Source organism: Acanthopagrus latus, chromosome 5 (assembly GCF_904848185.1).
Source record: "Acanthopagrus latus isolate v.2019 chromosome 5, fAcaLat1.1, whole genome shotgun sequence".
In the NCBI taxonomy this organism is placed as follows: Eukaryota; Metazoa; Chordata; class Actinopteri; order Spariformes; family Sparidae; genus Acanthopagrus; species Acanthopagrus latus.
This window is the reverse complement of record NC_051043.1, coordinates 20,892,656-20,915,642: the sequence shown is the minus strand read 5'-3', so window position 1 is coordinate 20,915,642 and position 22,987 is coordinate 20,892,656. Positions and strand designations below refer to the sequence as shown.

The window sequence follows — 22,987 nt, the reverse complement described above, 5'->3', positions numbered from 1 at the left end:
GAGCTGTATCAGTCCCCTGAGATAACTCTCAGCAAGACAACAAACAAATGTTTTTGTAGAAAATGTCAAACTATTCTTCCTACAGACGTTCAAAAAAGAACCACGACCAAGACAAGATGAGGCCCTCTGGTTAACATCAGCGTGGAGACAAGGAGGTCATCTGGCACTGGAGATAAAGGTGGGTGTGGGTGTGGGTTGTGTTTGTGTGTGTGTGTGTGTACCATTCTTAACAGATGCTGTCCATCTCCCTCGCCCACCTTGGGCAGGCCAGACATCTCTCATCCACATTCCTCAGATTATAGAGGGCCATCTCAGACGAGCAGAGGCAAGCCTGGACCCACCTGGGCAGACCCTAGTGAATTCCACTCATGCTCGCAGACCCACAGGGATGAGGAAAGGCTGGGGGAGAAGTGGGGGCATTTTAAGAAATTTCCCTCTCCACTCTTCACCAGATACAATCGCAAGTGGGCATTTGAGTCTGCCGAGCTCTGTGCTTCGCTCTCGAGGAGCTGAAACAGCACTCAACAGAAACGACCCCTGGCAGCAAAACAGGCTTTCCAGGCCTTTGCGGTGGGTAATGTCCACGCAACCCACCTACCCACCCCCCGCCCTCCACTCTCCCTATTGTGCTCACTTGGCGCTGATGTTAGGGGAGAGAGAGAGAGAGAGGGGCTCTCGGGTGGGGGAGGGCAGGGTAGGGCTATCGTCACCAAGGCTATTGTTTCTCAGCGACCCCCATTCAGGGTCATTTAGCATGTGACACCTCTAGGGGCACAGTGCATTACTAATGGCACAGAAGAGCAATGAAGTGCCAGCTCCCTACAGCCTGACCTGAGTGAGGATGACGAGGAATAAGGCAGGAGAGATGATGGGGGAAGAGGATGGCAGAGACAGAGAGAGCAAAATTATCAACTCATAATTAGGGACAAAAAAGCAACAGAAGAAACACATGATGGGAAGATGGCAGACGACATGGTTTTTAGGAGCTCATCTACATACCTGAGGAGGGCGTGTGGACGAGCATGTGTGATCTATGCAAATGCTTGTTTACCGAATGTTAGGCAGGCCATACCACAGCCACAGGCATTCCTGCCCTGGCATCAATAGGAATATGAGAAAGAGATGCTGGGGGGTGGGGGGTTCAGGGGGCTGTAGGCAGGCTGGAAAAGGCCCAGAGTTTCCCACAGCTGCCCAGTTTGTCCTGATACAGAAGGTGGAGGCAACTGGAGAAAACCCAGAACAACACAGTGAGGTGGCGCCTCTCATGTTGACATTTTCAGACAGTTTATTTAATCTCAAAGGAAAAGTTTGGCATTTTGGGGAATACACTTATTTGCATCACATCTGTGACTGCTGGGTGACAGGATGGACACATTCAACAACTTCCTGCGAGTCACTCAAACACTCTCGTATTTTACCTGCCTCTGTACCTCACCTCATAGGTCCATATTTCTCAGTTGTCCAATATTCTCCTAAACAACTTCAGTAGATGTGGCTTTGCAGTAAAACGCAAAAACAAACACAACGGGAAAACTACATGAAACATACAACTGGCCCAGCAATATCTCAAGTCTCTAGAATCCCAAAGATCCCAAATTGACTTGAAATTATTTTATCTACACCCTCTTTTTTTAACTGTAGCTTCTGAGTGACCAGAGACCTGCAATCTGCCTGACAAGCTGTACAGAGCCAGAGTTTGTATTTTGAAACTGTTTTTTTTTCTCTTTGACAATAAGTGCCCATCCACTTCAGTTGTGTGGTATGAATTTAAAGAAATGTTTTGCTGCCAAGGAACCTTCATGCAACTTTCCATCAGCACGGAGGTTAGTGAATAACAACTCTAATTTCTGGGTGAAAGTACCCTTTAAAGAGATACGAAGAGGGCATTAAGTCATTATGTCTCTTGGCAGGAAACTTGCTTGCAACACTAGGAGCTAACTGAAAAATTAAGTCAATGCCTCAGTCAAACACTGAATGATACAAATTGTTAATTAAAGCAGGGCATTAACTGTCGACTGTTATTTTGTCACATAACCTGCACTCACTTCACTCTCACGTGTGTGTGGGCCTTACCGTCTGAGAAGACTACCAACAGGTTTTTCATTTCAGAGGAATGAAATACACATGCAAGCCACCACATAACATGTCTCTTTGGCATGTTCAGAAAATGTACACAAATTAACCCTGCGGCATACAGCACAGGCTAGTTATACCTGAAATGAAACAAGAAACATGTGACCTGTTAGTCGGAAGACGTTACCCATCAGATAATCATCTATGAACAGGATCGCTTTACACTGAACCCAACGACAGAATCAGACCTGCTCTCAGGGCAGGGACACAAAACTAAAACAAAGTCAAAGACCAGGCGTTGGTTTTCAATCAAGCTTTTAATGAAAAGATCATAAAATAACAGTTTATTTTTTCCTCACTGCTGTACATTAAGACTGCAAGGTTGTGAGTGCTGAGGTCAGCTGTATTACACTTTTATGACACTTTGAGTTTGCGAGCCCCGTCACTGTGCACGGCGGCGGCTCTGACCTGAATACGAGCTCTCAGAGGAGTGGAGATAAAGAGAGGGAGAGAGCCCGGCCTGGGTGCTGCCAAGAGCCACAAAAAAAAAGGGGGGGGGGGGGGGGTCAGAGAATCTCACCTTAAATACTGGTGTGTGCATGTTAGGTCGGTGTTTGAAGTCTAGACGATGGCATTTGCGTTTGCATGAGTGGAGGTGCGCATGCATACATGCCGGGAAAAAAGTGCACCTGGGTGTGTTCACCTTTGCATGTGTAGTGTGTTTGCCAAGGGGGAGGGGGGGTTCTCTGCCTTTAATTATTCATCAGCAAAGACCCTACATGTCCATTCCAGAGCCTCTCAGCCAACGGATACTGATACATTATTGAGAGGCTCTTCCTGAAGAAAACAGACCAGAGAGGAAGCCTGATACACCCACTTCATGGGCAACTCCGCTAATCAACTCTTCAAGTACCATTTCTTTAGCAGCTAGTCTTTCCATTAACGCGGTGCACATTCGAGGTGACACTGTGCCTTTGTCAATTCATAAACAGATGTAAATTAATTTTTTTTTAAAAAGGTGACATATGGAAACATGCTGCTACAAACTCCAAGCATATTTTGGTTACAGATGGACGGCAAAAAAAAAATACAAATGCTGAGATGTGATGGCAAGATAGCACAATTCTGTAAACACTGAACGTTTTGAGGTAATTTGGTGTGTTCTGTTTTTTGTTTACTCACTACTGCACAACGTCACTGGAGGTACAGTAAATACTGATGTGAAATGTAAAAATGCAGCAGAGCAGAGGATACAATTGCCTGTGCGGAAAACAATGCAGAGGGGTCAAAGGGCTGAAGGGAGGGGCTGGGGTCAGGTGTATCTGAGATAAAGCAAGGGACAGTAAAGCTTAGACATGCTTTAATGGCACCAGAGGCCATTTTAAAAACTGGCTTTGGTTAAGTCTGCCGAGGTAAGAGGGAGCATCTCCGTAATAACTGGACAGACCAGCCCCTCTACTATACAAAACGCCTGGAGAGGAAGATGGTGGTAACAACCGCAAAGAGGTGTCACGACGATAACATCAAGAAATGAGATGGAAACTTGAATGCTCAGGTCCGAGGAACAGTGGCTCGGCCCGCGTTTCCTGCTTTGTATATTCACTTTTAAAGCTTTTGTAACACTGCATAATGATATGATACTTCAACAAACATACAGGAACAATGATGAGGTAAGAAGAGAAAGACAAAGAGTAAACAATCAGTTAAATGGGAACTGATATGAGAGCACCCGGGTCTTCCCAGAGGCTTTGAAAAACATACAAAGTGCACTTAGTAAAGCTATCTCACCCAACGTTTCTAAAACCCTCTGACGTGGAACTACAAGACTCTAAAAAACACGTACATCATGAAAAAAAGGAGATGGAAGAAGTGGTTTAAGACAAGAAACGTAACAACAGTCACAAGACCATTCAGCGGTGTGTCGATTATGTGCATGTTTTGGTGTGTGATGTGTTTTTCTCCTAATGGCAGCAGCGTGGCAACACCCAGGGCGAGCAAGTTTGAAGAGATACAGTAGCCTCCTTTTCTGTACAGGCAGGTCACAGCAACCTGCCTGTGTCCACAGACACACACAAGGGGTTAAAGTTCAACTCCCCCCGGTGTGCAGTCATTCAGTGAGAACCCAAGAACACATGGGCAAAAAAAAAAAAAAAAAAACACCCATAGTGAATCACATGAAATCAAAACCCTACAGACTGTCAGGTGTAACTGAGAAAGAAGATATTAAATGCCATAGACCATTTTTCTTTGAGTTGAAAAAAAAATAAAAATAGTTCTCCCACAAAAAAAAAAAAAACTTCACAGATTGTGGTTAATGGCTATGTCTTGTGTCTCATTTTTGATTCTCAGCTTGAAATCCTCAAAACAAAAAATAAAAAGGGGGTCCTGCCTCCACCTCAGTCTCACACACTGAGCATATTCTCTTCAGAGGTGAGGGCAGGACCAGAAATAAATACATTCATCACTGACAATAGACATTTGATAAAAAAAGAACACTGTCAATAAGTGTTTGCACCAACTTTGTATGAGGCCCGGCCAGCCAGAGGTTTTGTGCTGCTTAAAACCCACAAAACACAGGCAGCTTAAAAAAAAACAAACAAAAAAACATCATAAAATCAGAAATATACGATAATAACATTCACAGTTAAGACTACCAGATAAGCCTGTTTACATGCACTGAACATTCTTCTACATTCTCCAGTTAAGTTTCAAGAACCGCCAGCATAAGAGATGTACCATGTTACTTAAAACAGCCCCAACCATTCAAGCATCACCCACACACTCCTACATATTAAGAGACCCAATCAGCAGAGGTAGTCCTCAAGTGCATTTGGGTAAACACAGAGACACAACATTGAGCTAAAGACCCTGGCTAGCAATTCTTTTGATTAATACGTCAAGGACGCACTGCCCACCCCCCCTCTAATGCTGCAGTCCCATCTGAAGACAGGCCAGAGGGCAGGGGGGACTGGGGCGCAGGGTCACCCCAAAGCCAGCTGGCAGAAGGGGGGGGGGGGGTCGTCGGGGTTGCCCCTAAACCACACACCCCTCCCCTTAATTGAATATGCAGCAGTTCACCCCAGGTTTGACGCTATGCTTTTGTTTTGGCAGCAACCTCTGTGGAAAAGCATCTTTAAAAAAAATAAAAATAAAATAAAAACAATAAACACACAAAGCCACCTCTCTGACTGGCCGAGCCTCGACTGAGGTCTGTAAAACTGTAAAAGTTTATGTAAACAATGAGATAAATACATATGTTTCTTTTTTTAGAGCCATACATGGTTCCATAATCATTCAAATGTGCTTTGGTTTAAAAAATAGTTTGTGGATTTGGGTATGAGCTTTTTTTTTTTTTTTTCTTCTTAGTTTCTTTGTACAACTTTGCAACTATTTCTGTGTTACTAACTAAAAATGTAGACTTGTTTCGAGCTGCCTCGCCTTTTGTCAAGGCTCTTTGTGTTAGTTGAAAAAGTACCCCCTGTTCGTCTTAAATATGAAACTAGTGTTTTGCTTTTCCCATGATTAAAATACAGAGAAATCGATACAATACCATGTCTTACAAATGTAGCTGAGAGTCTGCATTCACAGATGCAGAACAATCCCTGAAGTATTTGAATAGTAGTAGTACTAGTAGTAGTAATAGTAGTAGTAGTAGTAGTAGTAGTATGGTCACAGTTTGGAGTTCGTAGTATTTTTTTTTCTTCGTTATGTCAGACAAGCGAGCATTCAAATGCAGCTGCAAAGTCTTTTGCAGAGATGGCTAGAGATCTTGTTGTAAAAACACCTTTTTGCACGACAGACATTACGCTGTACTGCATTAAGTGCTGACAAGTACAATAACGTTTGAAGGCAATGCATTGTGGACTCCCTCTTAAGCTAGAAGAGGTCACAAGCAACAATGGATCAGGCGATAAATAACGTGTTTGTAGTTGAGGGGGTGGGGGGGGTTGGGGGAGTGTGAAAAATGCGTAGATGTACCATGCAATCACTAAACAGCAACTGCTTAACAGCAAGACACCAACATCCAACATAACCATGTAACAACTCAGGGAGTCCAGGACGCAGGTACCTTAAAACGGTAGTGATGTTTGTGTAACTGTAGCTGCATCCCTATTATAACAAACATTTCACAGACCATAACATGAGGACGAAAGAGGAATAAAAAAAAAAAAAAAATCAAAAAAAAAAAATCAAGAGGACAGTTAAACCAACATAACAGAGGAATGCCTATACCAAAAACTTGTAGTGAAGGTTCATGCTCCACAGTGTAACTGTTAAGAATAGATACACTGGACAGGTGTCAGTGAAACCCACAGACGACAGAGGGGCCGTTCCCAACTTATGGTTGCTTACGATGAGGTAAAGCTTTAGAGGTTTAAAAAATAATTTAAAAATCATTCTGCGATATAATGGAATACAATCAGAAAACAAACAAAAAAAAAAGGATGCTGCAGGAGACCAATGAGCTGTCCAGCTGTCCAGTGCATCTCTGCTTCTCCCTTCTTATTACAAGTTTTCACAAGTCTGGCTCAAAAAACTAACAAGCAACTTGAACTTCACATTAAAATTCTGATTATAATTCCTATCTTTTTTTTCTTTTTCTTGTTTTTTTTTTTGGTCTGAACAGAACACATACAATTTCATCGAGTCCTGTTTTTAAAGTCAGGGAATATAAAGTGATAAGGACTCTGGATACAAACAAAAAGAAACAGGGGAAAAAAAAAACATGTTCGGTAGGAACATGTTTTAAAACTTTACCAATTTTTTTCATTAGATGGTAAAGTTTACGTTATACCAGCCCACCAATCAGCACAAGCTTTCCTTGCAAACCACGAGAACCTTCCTCAGTGTCAGAGTCATTGGCCAAAACTCCATTAAAAAGAGTGGATTTTCTTTGTCTGGACTTAGAATATAATTCATAAATTTGTTTTATACAGCAAAAAGAAAAATCAAAAATGTGAAATAATTTAGTATGCTATATATCTTAAGTACATCTTTTTTTTAAAAACTTTGGTTATGAACTTGTCTAGCAATGTTTGTTAGTTAGCTCTGTTCTCCTCAACATTCAAAAGATCTTTGGAACACTATACATCTACACTAACTAACCACTATTTGCTCCAGGCAGGGAAGCTACAGTACACTTTGAGGTGGGCGCCACACTGAGCAGGGCGCCCAGGAAAAAAAAAAAAAAAAAGCTATATTTGACAAGTAAAAACAACAGCTAAAACAATATTAAATGTGTAAAATCTATGAGCATTAAAAACCTGTGTTGAGAGATGGGCAGGTTAAAGCATTAGGTGAAAAGTTACCATAATCTACACACTTTTTACAATTAATTACATAGGAACTTTCAACTAATCAACATAGAGTTCGTAAGAGTAATCAGAGGTAGCGAGGTCACAAGCCTATATAAATAGACTTTTCTTTTTTATGAGGGGAGGAAAGCTATACAGACAAAAAAATAAAAACATACCCACTGAACATAATGTTCAGTCTAAAAACTTTTTCTTACCCCCCCGTCAAACTACCCCACCCCCACCCGCAATCCCCCCCTCCCCCTCCACAAGAAAAATCCCAAGACCTTCCAGTTTAAACATTCACTGAAACATTACAAGTCCTTTAAGTAAAACAAAAGTACCTCGAGGGGTTCATCTTTCCAACCAGGGTTCACTCCTGGGAGCACTAGCAGGCAAAACCGAAAAAAAAAACAAAAAACAATGAAAAGCCGCTCTGTCACTGCAAACAGCTGCAGAGAGGAGTATTTGCTGTCTGTAAAACTGAAACTTAATCCAATGTCATCCCACCACAAACCTTCCTTCAGGACTTTCAGTTAAAGCTTGGAGATGGTCCCAAACCCAGTTACCCCTCCTCTTACATACAGATCCCCATCACCAACATAACAGAGGATATAAAGCTGTCAGGGTAGAAATAATCTTTTTGCTGAATTATTGCCAGTATTGTTTGCACGGGTTTTCTTTTTGGTTAAGGTAGCGCTGGAGTACAGTGGGGACTCTGGAGTTCTTCGGCGTGAGGAACAATCTGAGAAACTCAGCACTCACAGGTAAAGTGTAGAAAGGCTGGGATATGAGGTGGGGGGTGGGGGTGGGGGTGGGCTTGACATATCAGTACCCACATTCACATTTGACAGACTTGCAACGCAGACCAGAAGTCGTGCCACTCCACCATGGCTTTGTGACTTTGGAGAGAGACAGGAGTAATTGTCTCTCGAGAACTCCTGAGAGGTGAGCAGACGTCACTTGTTATATTATGGTGACATGATCCATGATCCTCACCAAGAGCCCACTGTGGCTAACAGCTACATCATTCACTTAGCCAGGGCATCATAAACTGGAATAAACATGTTGAACTGTGTTTGTGTCTGCGTGTGAACGTGTACGTGTGCGTTTCTTTGCTGTTGAGATGGGAAAAAAAAGGTAGAGAAATGTTTTTTTTTTTTGTTTGTTTCTATTCCCAGAGTTCTTTGGCTTGATGCATTTCTAAGAGGGTGAGGTGTGCATTCTCAGGTGACTGATGAGGTTGCGCTGCTGGGTAAACTTCCCCCCGCAAAGCTGGCATTCGTACGGCTTCTCCCCAGAGTGGACACGCATGTGCTCTGTCAGACGGTACTGGCGCGTGAAGCGCATGCCACACTCCTCACACGCAAACGGCTTGAGGCCGAGGTGGCTGCGCATGTGGCGCGTCATGGTGCCCCTCTGGGTGAACATTTTGCCACAGATGTTGCAGGGGAAAGGCCTGGTCAGCCAATGGCTCTTTTCATGTTGTCTCAGCGTTGCCGGGTCTTTGTAGCTCTTACTGCAGACTGTACACTTGAACGGACGCGCTTCAGAGCCAAAGTTGGAGGGGCCCGTGGGGGCAGATAGGTCCTCCGCCTCCTCCTCATCTTCCTCCTTCACAAAGGTCCCTCCCCCTTCTTTGATGTAGAGCTCATCCTCGGTGTGTGTCTCCACGTGAGCATTGAGCTGCTCAGAACTGGGGAAGCCCTTACCACAGGGAATGCACACATAGAGGTTGTCTCCAAACGCTGGCTCGAAGCCCTCCTGCCGGTACACGTAGTTGGCGCTTTGTCCCCCTCCTGTTCCTCCTCCACCTCCTGCACTCTCTCCGTCACTTTGCCCGCTCTCTTCACTGTGGTCTTGGCCGTTCTCCCCACCTTCCTCCTCATCTTTGCACTGGTCAGAGGTGAAGCTGCTGCCGCTGCCCCCTCCAGCCCCAGAGGAGCGGCCATCTTTAGGAACCACGATCACCCCATTAACCAGGGGCCTGTCATGATCTTCTGACTTCAACCCTGACGCCTCTTTCTTAGGCCATTCATTCTTGCGAGCACCCTGCCGGGATTTCTTCTGGGGTGGGGGGCCATCAGGCTGGTTTCCAGTTTCCTCTGAGGCTTTAGAAGAGGAGTTGAGCTCCATGTTCTCTGAGCCACAGGTGTCTCCACCTGGTAGGGTGGTAGACGAGTCATCCAGTGAGGCACTGTTGGTTGTGGATACTGAGGCAGATTGCGGGGATTCTTGGGAGTTGCTGTGTGGGCTGAGGGCGTCAGTGGCTGTGCCCGCAGATGGAGGGCTCTTCTTGGACAGGTCTAGTCCAAGGTCTGGCTCCCCAGCACTTCCTCCACTGCTGAGGTTACCGTTACTGCCGCCATTCCCCCCATTCCCATTCCTCCCAGTGCTGCCGACAAACATTTCGTCATCTGAGAGCTTGTCCCGAAGGCCTTCATCTGGCTGTGGCTGGTCGGCATCGGAAGGGGTCAGAGGATAGTGGTTTTTAGGGCCAGCGGGGGTAGAAGAGGAAAGGCGCTGGTTGTTGATGCGTAAGCGGCTAAGGGGACCTGGAGTGGAGGGTTTACCTGGCAGGGGTTTCCCGCCATTGCGCTTAAGCTTCTTTCTGCACAGAGCGGCGAGGTCATGGAGCTGGAGGTAGCTGGCTGCGGTTAAGAGGGCACTGAAGTTCTGCTCACTGCTCTGCTCCGACGAGGACAGGAGCTTCCCAGTGTAGATGAAGTCCAGAACTTGTCTGAATACAGAGGGGTTAACCATCTCTGTGTCGAGGTTAATGAGGTTATCGTGGAGGACCAAAGATTTGAAGTAGATGCTGCTCGCCGCCAGGATGTTCTTGTGGGCACGAAAGAGCGCATTCTCCACCACGATGATAACATCACACAGGAAGCCCTTGGCTCTCTGCTGGTTGAGTTGCAGCAGCAGTTGTTTGGCATGATTTGGCAGTTCCATTTCCACCTTCTTTCTTTCCTTCTCTTTCTCTCTCCTTCTCTTTCTCTCTCTCTCTCTCTCTCTCTCTCTCTCTTCCTACACGAGCACCACCTGAAGCTGGAACACAAAACAAAGAAGAGTGGTTGGTTTTTTCATTGAAGACAACAAGAAATGCTAGACTGATAAATGACAAATGGCAGGCAGTTCATCACAAACATAAAAATGGTGATCGAGCAGCATTTGCTTAGTCAATGTAACATGCAAAGGCTTTCACGTCAAAATGGAGCTTGTCTCGTTCAAAAGAAATCTGGTTTTTTTACAAGTTAGGTTTGATTCTGCTTTATTGGAGAGCTGCAACAACAGATCAGTTCATTGATTGGTTGCCAACTAATAAAAACAAGAAACTAAGAAAAGCTGGGAATGAGACTCAAAAACACATTTTCTTACAAGTAGGACCTTTAAATCAGTCGCCAACTATTATAATAATCAGTCAAGTACATTTTTCTCATTTCAGCTTGCACATTTTGAATATTTAATGCTTTTTTGACATCACTATGACAGGGAAGTGAAAATCTTTGGATTGGGGCCAAAAAAAAGCATGTGCTTGTCATCCTAGGCTTAGGGAAACACAGACATTTTTCACTATTTGTTTGACATTTTATAGACCAAACTCATTGATCAACCGCGAAAAAGGTTAACAGATCAATCGGCAACAGAAATCAGCGTCAGGTGCAGCGCTTGTTTGTTGTAGTCGTAAGCGGGATTCAAATTTAATACAGGTGTTAAAAGCCGATGGTTACAGAGTTGCATGCCTGACATATTTAACAATTAAACTGCGTGGGTTGCGACACCCACTGTGGGAACATCAATCCAAGCTTTTGGTTCTCCTGGGGAAATTAGCAAACTGTTAACACAGCGTGCCACATAATCACATGGCAGCTCAGAAACTGGAAGCCCTCCTCTCCTCTCATCTTCCTTTTTAAACAAATTGCAACCCTACATAGATCAGGTTCTGATTGTACACATTGCCACTGTTCTGGCACAAAAGCCAAAGGGGCGGAGGAGAAGAAAGGGTAAAGTAACCACTTTTCTTAGGCGCCTCCCCTACGTTCCCCTTCTCTCTATCTCTGTGGAGCAACTCTAGTTTCGGTGGGGTGCCCTCTTTGGAAACTCGGCTCGCTCTAGCCTCCATTAGGTCATGGTAATGTCAGCCCTGCGCTATTGTCAGGGGGTGGGGGTCGGTGGCACAGCAGGGCCGCGGGGAAGGATTAGGTGACACCTGAGCAGGTAAAACTACACAGTAGATAGGGCAGAAGAGGGGGGCAGAGGGTGTGGCCCGAAGATAAGGACGGCAACACCTGATCCACCAGAGAGGCCCTCATTTATGGAATTAGGACAGATGAATCTCGTTCACCCTTAAACTACATGCGTGATGGCCCATTTTATACCGCTGTGCTCTAATTCTTGTCCGACAGTGAAAACAGGAACTTTGTTAAAGAAACTGAATGCAAAAGAGGCAAAGAGCGAGAGCGATGGCAGTAATGTGCTTCAGCTGAAGCAGCAGGAGTCTACCCTTGACTCATGTTAGCATGTTCATAAAGCCCTGGGCATGCTGGGAAAATGGACACACATCTTTAATGCCCCTGATCAGAGCATGCCGTATACCGTATTACAAGAGATTACACAGTAATGTAGAGAAATGCTTAACTCGAGCCGTAAATACATGTGAAAATGTGCCATTTCAACTCGGTGCCAACCGAGAGATTTACAGAAAATCATATTTCATAACACACAGCAGGAAAGAAGGAGGGCTCACGACTCTAGAATAAAGTTTCATCTGACAGCTGAATCTATGCAAATATATGTAGCTTATGATGAGACAATATTAATTTAGATTTTTCACGTTGTGATATGGCGTGATAAGTGTTTTTTCAAGCCTTTTACAAGGCATTACTGATAAGTATTGATCAAAAATGTAAATATTTTGTTAAAGAAAGAGTGATCCCTACAATGTTGATTGAGGTATTCAGTCAAAAATAGTGATATTTTTGTAAGCATTTGTTAAGTGATTTTATGCAGGAGAGCTGAAGAAATGTGTATCTGCGGCTATACTAACCAAGAACCACTGCTTCAGCATCCCCACAAATGTTTTCTCATCTGTTCCTTTAACCAATCAGTTCAGTCGCAATGAATCAGTTTTAGCGAGCTCGTGTTGGATCTACACCCTCCATCGAGGAATCTGACATTTCCAGCAAAATAATGGCATGCTGTGTCACAACATTCTTCAGCAGAGCTTTGAATACATCAGCCAAGGCCCCTTGGTGAACCTCTGCAATCACTATGCAGATGATGGGTGAACAACTCACGACAACTATAGGTGACAACTTGGGCACAGTTATGAGCACAGCATTTGAGTACAAGACAAACTTACCCACAGGCACAATAAAGTATATTGTATCGTAACATATGAAGGGGATTTGTTGTTGTTGGGTAGTTAGGAATAGTCTGTTATAGGCGACACTGAATATCTTGCAACAACAACCAGGTGAAAACTGGGAACAGCTTGCTGGTGCATCAGAGCCAGCTCTGTGGGAACAGTCAGGCTCACTGATACAATCAGCTGGAGTGATCATTACTCTCAGGTCCAGGCCTGGGCTTGCCTCCTCTGCTCTGACACTTCTTCTCTTGCCTCCCCTCCCCCGTCCGTCTTTCCTCTGCTCCTCTCCTCCTTTTCTCCCTATCGTCGCCAGCCTCTCGCCGGGCATTCAGACACATCCCCGGAACAGTTCCCCGTCGCCCGACGAGAATTATAATGAGCTATTCTGGAATACATAACCCAGATCTGCGGCTAATCGCACAATGTGCTACAGAGGTGTGCGCCGCTCAACCCTGCAGGCAGTAATGGAGACGAGGGCTGCTGGAGAAAAGAAGGGGAGGCCCTTTTTCCTCTAGCAGCCCTCTTTCTCCATGCTATGATGCCAGCCAGGAAGCCATATATCAGTCAAGTCTCTTAACTAACACACACGCGCGCGCACACACACACACACGCACACACACACCTCTGTAGCCTTTATGGGGGGGTTCAAGAGGCTTTTTCCAGCAGACCAACATAAAAAAGGGGCTGGGCTCAGAGCAGAGAAGCCAGCTCTAGAGAAGAAGAAGAAAAAAAAAAAAAGAGCCCTCCCCCACCCCCTCCTCTTCTCATCCCTCCTTCTCCCCCCCCCTCTGCCATCACCCACTCTGCTACCCTCTCTCCCCCTGGCCCCTCCAGTGCTGTGCTGTGCCGGCTGGATTCCAGGGAGCTGCTAATGGATTATGGCTGATCTATATGCTGCTAGGGTGGGACACGTGTAGGCCCAGCTCCCCTTCCAATGGTGCTGCCCAGGAAAGCAGGCTTAATACCACAGGGGACAGACAGGCCAGCACCATCATGGCAGCTTCTGCCAGTACGAGGCTGCAGAAACATTTTCAGTATGACATCGAGGCCATGTTCTATTACAGCTTTGTGGCCTCGCAGCTATAGTGTAAAGTCGGGGATGAATCGGGCACTAGAAAGAAGACCCTACTAGAACAGCTACAACCATGTTTCCAGTATGCAGGACGACTAGTTCACATGTATAAGATTACCGAGTTGACGAGCGGCATTTCCGGCAGGGCTGGATGCCTGGGTTTTTAAAAGGCAGTCCGCAAAGGCTGGCAGTGAGGTCCAGAGATGCCAAGATAGCTGCTCTGGAGGGTCGTGAGAAACAATACGTGCTCTGACCAAATATGGCACCACATACCAACTAAAGACAGCTCTGGGCTCGGACTGCATGATCCTGTGCCCTTCAAGCACAGGCACGGGATCAGCTTACCTTGCCTGCAGTGTTAACCTTTACAAAAACTGACTGCAGCTTGATGATAGCGGGGCAAGCCTCTTTTTAAAAAAAAAACGCAGCACCCTGCTGCTCGCCCTCAACCTCGACTTGTTTCAGGGTGCCTGATGAGAAGATGAGCCGACGGGAATGTTTACACACACTCTTGGGCAGACGCGATCAGAGTAACATATCTGATTCAGGAATGAAAACTAGTCTCAAAGTGCCCCCCAGCTGTGAATTAATGTCAGTCCGCCCTCAATTAAACAGGTTACACCAGAGACCTGGATGATCTGTTTGGACTTCATTTACCGCCGCCTGTCATTGCAGCCTCTTCCCAAGGAGTTTATGGATTAAACAGTTAGCTGGCAAACCTCTCAGAGTCAGCGGACATGCAGCGAAGGTGGCTGAGAGAGCAGTGGGCTGTGGCACTAATCTCCTGAACAGAGGGTAGCGAGCCAGGAGAGAGGGCAGAGGTGAGGCAAAGTCCTGTGGCGCAACAACAAAACACACCCTACAACTGTGAAAGGTCACCCGCTCAACCACCAATCACAAACAAGAAAAACAGATTCAACCCTCGGCTTTATTGCGGGGTTACCTTTTTTTTTTTTTTTTTTGCGGCGATCTCTTTTGAATTACGTACAGTGGTGACTTGAGACAAACGAGCAGAAAGGGACTGAAGTCAGCCGTGTACGCGAGCAAAAAGCCTCCTTGTGCGCGAGCACTTATAGAGACAGTGCACTTAAAACACATGCACACACAGCACACACACGCCCGGAGAGTATGCTGGTGGGCAGAGGGAGTGGGGGAGGGGCTCGGGGGGATGGTACAAAGCCAGTTTGAAATACAAACACAGAGCACCTCTGAGCCATTTCAACATGGCTGAGGCTGCTGCATGGGTACGGCTGATCCATTCAGGACTCGTGGGTACTGCAATTATCTGAGTTTCTGTTCTCTCATGAGTGGATAGACGGCTCACGGTACAATGAGGAGATCAAATGGGACAGCTGTGCTTCTTGGCACTCTATACATTCCTTTTCACCTGAGTATATCTGCTGCATTGTAGGAAACCGCATATATCTATTAAAAAAACAACAACAACTAATGATTTGATCATGATTTCACTTTCAGAACACATTTTAGAAGCCCTAGTGCATGGCCATTGCGTTTATAAATAGCACGTTAAGGCAGAAACATTGGAAAATGTGTTTAAATGTACCACAGTAACCTGGTGACTATAAAACCTGCGGTTACATGCAGGTGATTAGCATGTATCTTTTCACCCTGATCATATTTTTCCAATTCTGTCATATAAAGGAAAGGCAGTTGAGATGCTTTACAGAGCTTTTACAGTATAGGTTTAATTGTTCATGATCTTCTCAAGTCTTCTCAAGTCTTAGCATGCACATGCATCAAAGTAAAACCCCTTAACCTTGTTAGGAAATAAGGTTTGTCTCGCCCAAATCATGCCGTGTTTTCCCTAAATTCACTTAATGCAACCCAGTTTGTTGTTTCCATAATGTTTAATGAATCAGGTTAGTGCAGAAAGTTATGTGTGGGTAAATGCACTAGGCATGACCCTCTGTCAATTAGTTGCTTTTAAAAAATTCAAGTTTAATCTAAAACTTAGTACTTGTTCCAAATGGAGACTTCCGAGGGTGAGATAATTGGTGAAATCACCTGCTGTGCTCTTTGCTGGAAATAAAAACCTGCCTCTACTCGTGTCTTTGTGGCAAAAATGTGAGCAGCTCTGATGCAGAGTATCTGCTGGAATTCTGGACACTGATCCAATTCTGATACCATAATTGCTTCAGAGAAGATGCAGGGGAGACGTCCTGCTGTACAAAAGCTCGAAACAGATTACTATGGGAGTTACAGGCGGATCTGTCTTGAATTGGAGACACAGATCTCTGCAGAACTGTTGGATACAAATGCTGCAGAACAGGCGCATGACCCTGGAGCTACATGGCTGAAGGTGTTACAGTACATGAATTACAGTGTCCCTACCGCAGTGAGGGCAGAACCCTTCCAATTAAGACTCATTTTCTGTCAGGCAGTTCAGCCATGATGCAGAAAAACAAGTCCTGCCCAGTGTGCAGTGGAATGAAAAGAGAACCGGCCATTTCATCACAGGAGGGGGCCTGACGGTTCCCGTGTACCCCAGATATGCCAACGCTGTGCAGCAAGGAAAGAAAAAGGCAAGACTCTCTCTCTTCTTCACATGAATCATCCCACATGTGCACAACCAAAGAAACATAAAAACAAAGTCCAGCGTACATGACACCTTTTTAAACCTGCAGGATTTTCTTGCAGCCCAGTGACACACCAGTGGTTTAAGGTTTATATCCAACACCACAGCGGTTCTTGGATGAACTTGTTTGGTGATTTGCATGCTGCCCATAAGTAATAGCAGTCCCAACCGCCAGAGTTGAGTCTGGAGGGGGTAACAACAAGTGCACTCTGTCACGTGTACAAAAACAGCACGCACCTCCAAAACCCCTTCACGTTAATTGTCGTGACAGTCGCTGCGTCACAATCTGGGCACGAGCCCCTCACTTTTAAAGTACAGACTGTGACAAACTGCCAGTTCTAATCAAAACAAACACATTCGACCAGCATGGGAGAATTCAATGTCATAACTAAAGAGGTACAATAAGCAGTACGCCAGCACAGGACAGTGTTTCTGCAGGCAGAGCGCAGCAGTCATGTGCTCGCCAACAATGTTTATTCTTCTTTACAGATGGATCACTGTTAATATTTTGATGGCGTGAACGTTTTCAAGCATGTTTTTTTTCTTTGTGATATTGATCTTTTGTGTGGAGATTGATGTGATCTTTAACACAATAAAGTTAGTAAAAAGTGAGTCGGAGTACTTCCCTGAGAAACTGTAACTTTAGAGAACCAGGACGCATCAACATAACGGCCGCAGGTTAAATTCCCTGCCAAGCACACGTGACTAATCTCATATTTTCAGGTTTGACAGCATTTTATGTAATCTGTAATTGAGTGTTGAGTCAGTTAGCTTTAGCCAGCTCCTTTCAAATGCCCTATTAAATATAGTGTAAATAGAGTGTGTTGCTTTAACTTCAGATAACAAAACTAGCAAATAATTTTATATCTTAAATAAAATAAAATGGAAAATAAAATAACTTAAAACATGTTTTGCCATACAGATTATGTATTAACTTTTTAGTTAAATGTCTGCATGTGTGTTCTTTCTAATCCAAAAAAAAGAAAAGATAATAAAAGATTATATGCACGACTCTGAGATGAACAAATCCACGTATTTAACCAGATCTAACATAGTGTCTTACAAAACCAACTAGGGTTTATTTCAAAAAAAGAAAAAAAGCTGCATTACAACTACACTCTGCCTCCTTCTCTGTAATGGGTTCATACATGTGTACATGTATATTCTGTGTGTCCCCCCCAGTGTTAAATAAACACTGAAATGAACACTGAGATGTCCACAGAGGCTCCCAGCAACACTGGCTAACACATGCTGCATCCAACCATGTGCCCGCAAAAGCCAAAAGTGAAGTAATCAACTGTGTCACTGACAAACCAACATATGATTGGGGTGATAAAGTGACCTCTGTCTTGAGAGAATGAACTCTGTTGATGAGATAAACCCCCGGCCCCTTCCCTACCCGTAAAAAGCCAGCAGATCCACATGACCTGGATGCTAATGCTTTGGCTAAGGACAGAGGGCATGTTGGGTAAGGAAAGATCCTGTATGGTCCAAGGTTTTACACAGTTGCCCCCCCCCTTTCTTTCCCCACCACCTCCTCCTCCTCCACCTCCTCCTCCTTCTCCTCCAGCCTTTAAACACTGCATAACCTTCTGGCTATCAGCACTACATTCCACAGACTGTTTCTTCTTAAAGAACAACAACAACCCTGCCCTGAGGTGCTTCAGCCACTCAACGAAAGCAAACTGCCCTCAAAACAGGCCGCACAGAACAGAAAAGCAACGGTCGGATCCATATGGATACGACAGCCTAGCACAATCTATAAGTCCTCGCCTATCATGTCAGCGGAACATATAGCCTAAGTAGCCTTACTGCATTTCGCTGCCTACACACACACGCCACAGTAAGCCGTGATCACAATGTACACAGGATACTGTGCGTGTGTCGAGGAGCCAAAGGGACGAGCAGGGTGAGGCAGGACCAACGGGCCCGATCATGAGGATCATGAGGCGCACACACAGGCCTCGAATTACCCTCCAGGCCCCACTTTGTAGTCCATAGTAATCAATGAAACCAGTCACACTGATCAGTTGACTTGACTTGGCTCATTTTAAAAGGAGCTAAATTAACTTGCTCCACACCCATTAGTGTACGTACATGCATATAATGTACATTTGTAAACAGCCAGAATACGGAGATGAGCAGCTAGGAGACTACAGCAGTTACTTTATTACAGATTTTCACTATAGTTTCCCACTTGCTGCACATAGCTTGAGTAATATATTTTCACTGTAAGATCTAATCTGTCTGAAAGAGGATCGGCCAATTAAAAACGCCCACTAATATCCCCACTCACACAACTTCATCACTTCTGCATACCTGTTTAATTTTAAAAGACACCGCCCTGAAAATAATGGGATTACTTGTCAGTCTTCAAAGCTCATTACTGTTAGAGATGCAGCATGGGCATCACCAAACCCTCGACTCAACGCAGCCAGGAGGGCGGTTCCAGCTTTACAAGCCCCACCAAAATTAGACTGCGCGTATGAAAAGTGTGCGCCACATCAAGCCCTCCGAAAGTGTGTTGTGTACAGCTGTGTAGCCGTATTGTTGAAAAGCACGATTCAGCTAATTGTTAGGCCAAATTTCAGGCTGGCAGACAGAGCAACCGCTCACTTCAACAACACTTCTGGCTGGGTGTAACCAGCCAAAACAGAGTCCTGTAATCTTCATATTATAGGCTGCGGCACGCTGCAACCCTGAGTGGGATAAGAGGTTGTGAAAACAGGCGGATTTACTGTCACACTGCCCAAATGTTGTGACTAAACTTTCCAAAGACAAGAATCTAGACAAGTCTTTTCAGAAACTAGTAAAGCATCATGATTTTCTAAACCCCGAACAAATCCCTTACTTGAATTGTGTTTACGTCAACAACTGGCCTGGATGTATTCAATCGCAAAAGGTATAAAAAGGGCTGTGTGATTAAGCCGCAAGCAAGACTGTGCCGAAACTAAGTTGCCAAGCGTGCCAGGATGACAAACAGGGAACACGTCGTGACTCTGAACCTACAATGAGGACGCGCACGACAAATGAGGACCACTCGTCAACTTTTTGCACTAAAGCATCTAAAACGTACAGAAAAAAAAACAAAAAAATTGGTTGATTAACTTATAATCTGAAATGAATATTCAGTCACAGCATGCACATCAGCTACAACGATACACTGACCCTAATAGACAGCGGTGTACATCTTTTTTTCTGGGATTGAAACTGAAACAGGTGTGGAGTTGAAAATGTCCTCACAGAAGCTAAACAGTTGCTTGTAGGACAGACAGCGGCCACATTACCGACATTCCTGTGCCCCATTACCTCCATGCCCCATGGTACTTTAACTACGCTCATCACCTGAGCTGCCTTCACACCTGAGCACAAATACTTTAACATTTCAAGTGTTTGGTGGCTGGCCTCAATCGTGACTTTAACAATCGAACATCTGGCAAACTGACAGTGGGTTTATTTTGATTCCATCATGTGTTATCTTCCAAGAATTGCAAATTCGCACCTGGAAATCCATATCTGGCAACGCTGCTTCTTAAAATAATAATAATAATAATATTAAAAAGAAAAAAAAAGCGCAGCAGTTTTTGGGTCACATTGTAACGTTACACCCTACACTGTAGCCGATCACAAAGATGGTCGAATGTATGGCAGTAGCCCACCTATAGGCAATCAAGATGTACACAATTCCCCCTCCATGGAGTGAATGTGCAAGACGACAACGCTGTACAGCAGAAAGAAGCTGTGTTAACATTGCGCTGGGTTTATGGTTGTTTTTATTTGTTCATTTATTTGGAGTCAATCCTGTTAAATCTTTTTTTTTTTTAAATTAACCCTACCCAACACCAAGGTGCCTTAACCTACATATAAACACTGCAGGTTACACCGAAGAGGAGCGTCTCTGTGGTTATCGGGAGGACTGCGCGGAATATCGTGCGTAAAAATGCGCAAAAATATTTAATTTATAACAATTACGGTTTATTTGCTGCTGTTTGGAAGAAGAAGGGGGTTTTAAAAAAGCAGCCAGTGTTATGATGACACGCGATATCAAACAAAGTCGTTTCTCGCAGTCGTGCCAAACGATTAATTCAACGTATCGGGTGATGATAAAACAAAAAAAAAACGGAGAAAAACGAGGCGAAAGAGAGGAAACAGTTCTACATTTCTGTGCAGCGCAGCCACGAAGCCGTGTGTGTGTGTGTGTGTGTGTGTGTGTGTGTGGGTCCCTTTGCCAGGCAGCCTTGGTAATTATTTGGTACACACTCAGTCCTGTGGGGCATCTCTCTCGAGCCCACGACGCCAAAATTAAAAACGCCACCAACATTCGCGAACGATTTATGTTTTGCGGTTTCCGAGCAGGAGCCGCGACCAGTCCGTGCGATCCCTCGGCTTGCCAAGCGAGGCTGGTATAGGCACCGGCGGAGCCCCCTTTTTTTTTGTTGGCACGCCGTGGAAAAAAACACCAACGTAGCGCCGAAAAAAACCCCTTGCGATCCTGCAGCAGCTGCGAGAAAAACGATCCGATCGACACGGACGCGAAAGCAGCCCCGCTACGCGTTCACAAGCCACCCAAAAGAGAAATAAATCCATTTAAATACCTTATTACATCGGTAGGATCGTTCTCAAGCGTTCTTTACCATCCTCTTGCTCATCTCACAGCCTTCGGGACGCCATGTTGCAAGCTTATGACGTTAGGCTTCCTCACCCCTGACCCACATTTGAATAGAAACCAGCCCAGAGTGCAGCAGAGAAAACATCCCACTGTGGGAGGGTTTGGCCACTTTCTCAGCCCAGGACCCCTGGCAGGCAACTTTACCTGCAAGATGGCAGAGAGGAGGAGGAGAAGAAGGAGAGGAAGAAGAGGAAGAAGAAGAAGACAGAGAGAGAGAGAGGGACCTGCCGTGTTCAGGCCTTCTTCTCCCAGCAGCAGCACGCCTCAGCCATGATCCTACACTGCTGCATGCAGCCCTCCGCTGCAAGAAATGACTGGCACGACAAGTTGTATAGTCCCATGTTTAGTCTTGAGGTGTAATTAAAGAAAGAATAATTAGACAGATCGCGCACTATATGAAAGGGGTGCGGCCGAAACCTGCGAGTTTCGGGTGCAGTTTCACCGATATGCGACTAAAAACAAGTGTCAGGAGGTGTGTTGTACTGGAGCGAAGACGGAGATTTAATTTTTAATGAAGAAAATACCATATAGAATGAAATGTGCTGTATGAAATCACCAGGTTTAAATTCTGAACGCCCTGTGCAACGATGAGGCAACTTTACACTTTTTGCAGTGCACACTATGTTTCCCTGCCAGCTTCAGAGTCTTTATTGTTGGACTATAAAATATAAATATGCGCAAACAATTGTGTCAGTAGTGTCTATTCTGATGTCTGTTTATCATTCGGATTTGAGGTGATAAACTCATTCGGTGCTGCACATTTGAGCTCAGAGCCTCGTCAGATCTGAAGATGACTGATTGTGGAATAATTGAAAGGGATCAGCAGAAATTAGATGGACGTGGTTCAAAAGACGGGCACCAGATGTGCGGAAGTGTGACGGTCTGCTCGCTCCTCCTCTCAGCACAGAGGCACCCAGACCTGCCCTCGGCCAATAGGAACCAGGATGCGACCTACAGATGGGTCTCACCTACAGTGGACCTCCATCAACGAGCTGCTGGTGGCACCTGGCTGCTGATCAGAGAGTCAGTGTTCGTGCCCATCAAACTGCTGCTACTACTGAGACGCAGACTGGTCCGGATGTTGTGTCAGTGGAATCTGCCATGCTTTATGCTTATGGTTCACATTCCATGGATGTTGGAAGTCATGGCAACGTGCCATAGTGCTCTCCTGCCTCTCTGTGGTTGCTGTGGGAACTGCATTCTCCGCGGGGAGCTCGGCACCCTGAGGCGCATCATCGCGGCGCTCAGAGGCAATGATCAGACACTATTTCACCTTATGCACACGTTTCAGTGAATACTTCACACTCACTGTAGTTAAAATCAGTTTATAAAGTTGTATAATGACTAAATAAACTTAATAAACAAGCCGACCTTAAAGGACAACTCAGTGGCATGCTCATTTTACTTTGTTTACATTTGGCGGACCCCGCCACCTTTCTAAAATTCAAACAGAGTTCTGGGGACCTTATTTTAGTTTATTCAGTTATGGAATGATAGATGTATCTGAGATTGTATTATTACCTAATTAAAATTGTAAATATTGAAATTAAGAGTTTGAATTGCTTTTCTCCAAAACTACATAGAGCCCCTTTAATGTGTAAGAAAAGCATCCAGCGGTCTCTGTGAAGATGATGGAGTCTGAAGAGAACGAGTCATAGTGAAGGTGTCGACATACTTTTCTTTGCAAATGTCACTTTTTCATTGTTTTTAATCAGGAAATCTTTTAAGACAAGATTATGACTCTGAGGACAAAATCAATCAACAGACACGCCTGAAAGTAATTCCAACAGTTGCCACAGTTAGGTTTCAGTTAAAGGGGCACTATGTATTTTTTTTATGAATACATTTTAATCAGAAGAGACAGAACGTCATCGATAGATTTCCATGCTTAAACAAACTAAATAAAATTGTC

At 44.8% G+C, this 22,987-nt stretch overlaps 1 protein-coding gene across 1 annotated transcript; it reads right to left on the bottom strand.

Moving 5' to 3' along the window:
* Positions 1 to 7,652: 7,652 nt before the first annotated feature.
* On the bottom strand, positions 7,653 to 22,517 carry hic2 (hypermethylated in cancer 2). The gene is made up of 2 exons (XM_037097029.1): positions 21,002 to 22,517; positions 7,653 to 10,418 (listed from the first exon to the last, which is right to left on the bottom strand). The coding sequence occupies exon 2, from the start codon at positions 10,320 to 10,322 to the stop codon at positions 8,571 to 8,573; it is 1,752 nt and encodes a 583-aa protein (XP_036952924.1). The 5' UTR covers positions 10,323 to 10,418; positions 21,002 to 22,517; the 3' UTR covers positions 7,653 to 8,570.
* Positions 22,518 to 22,987: the final 470 nt, after the last annotated feature.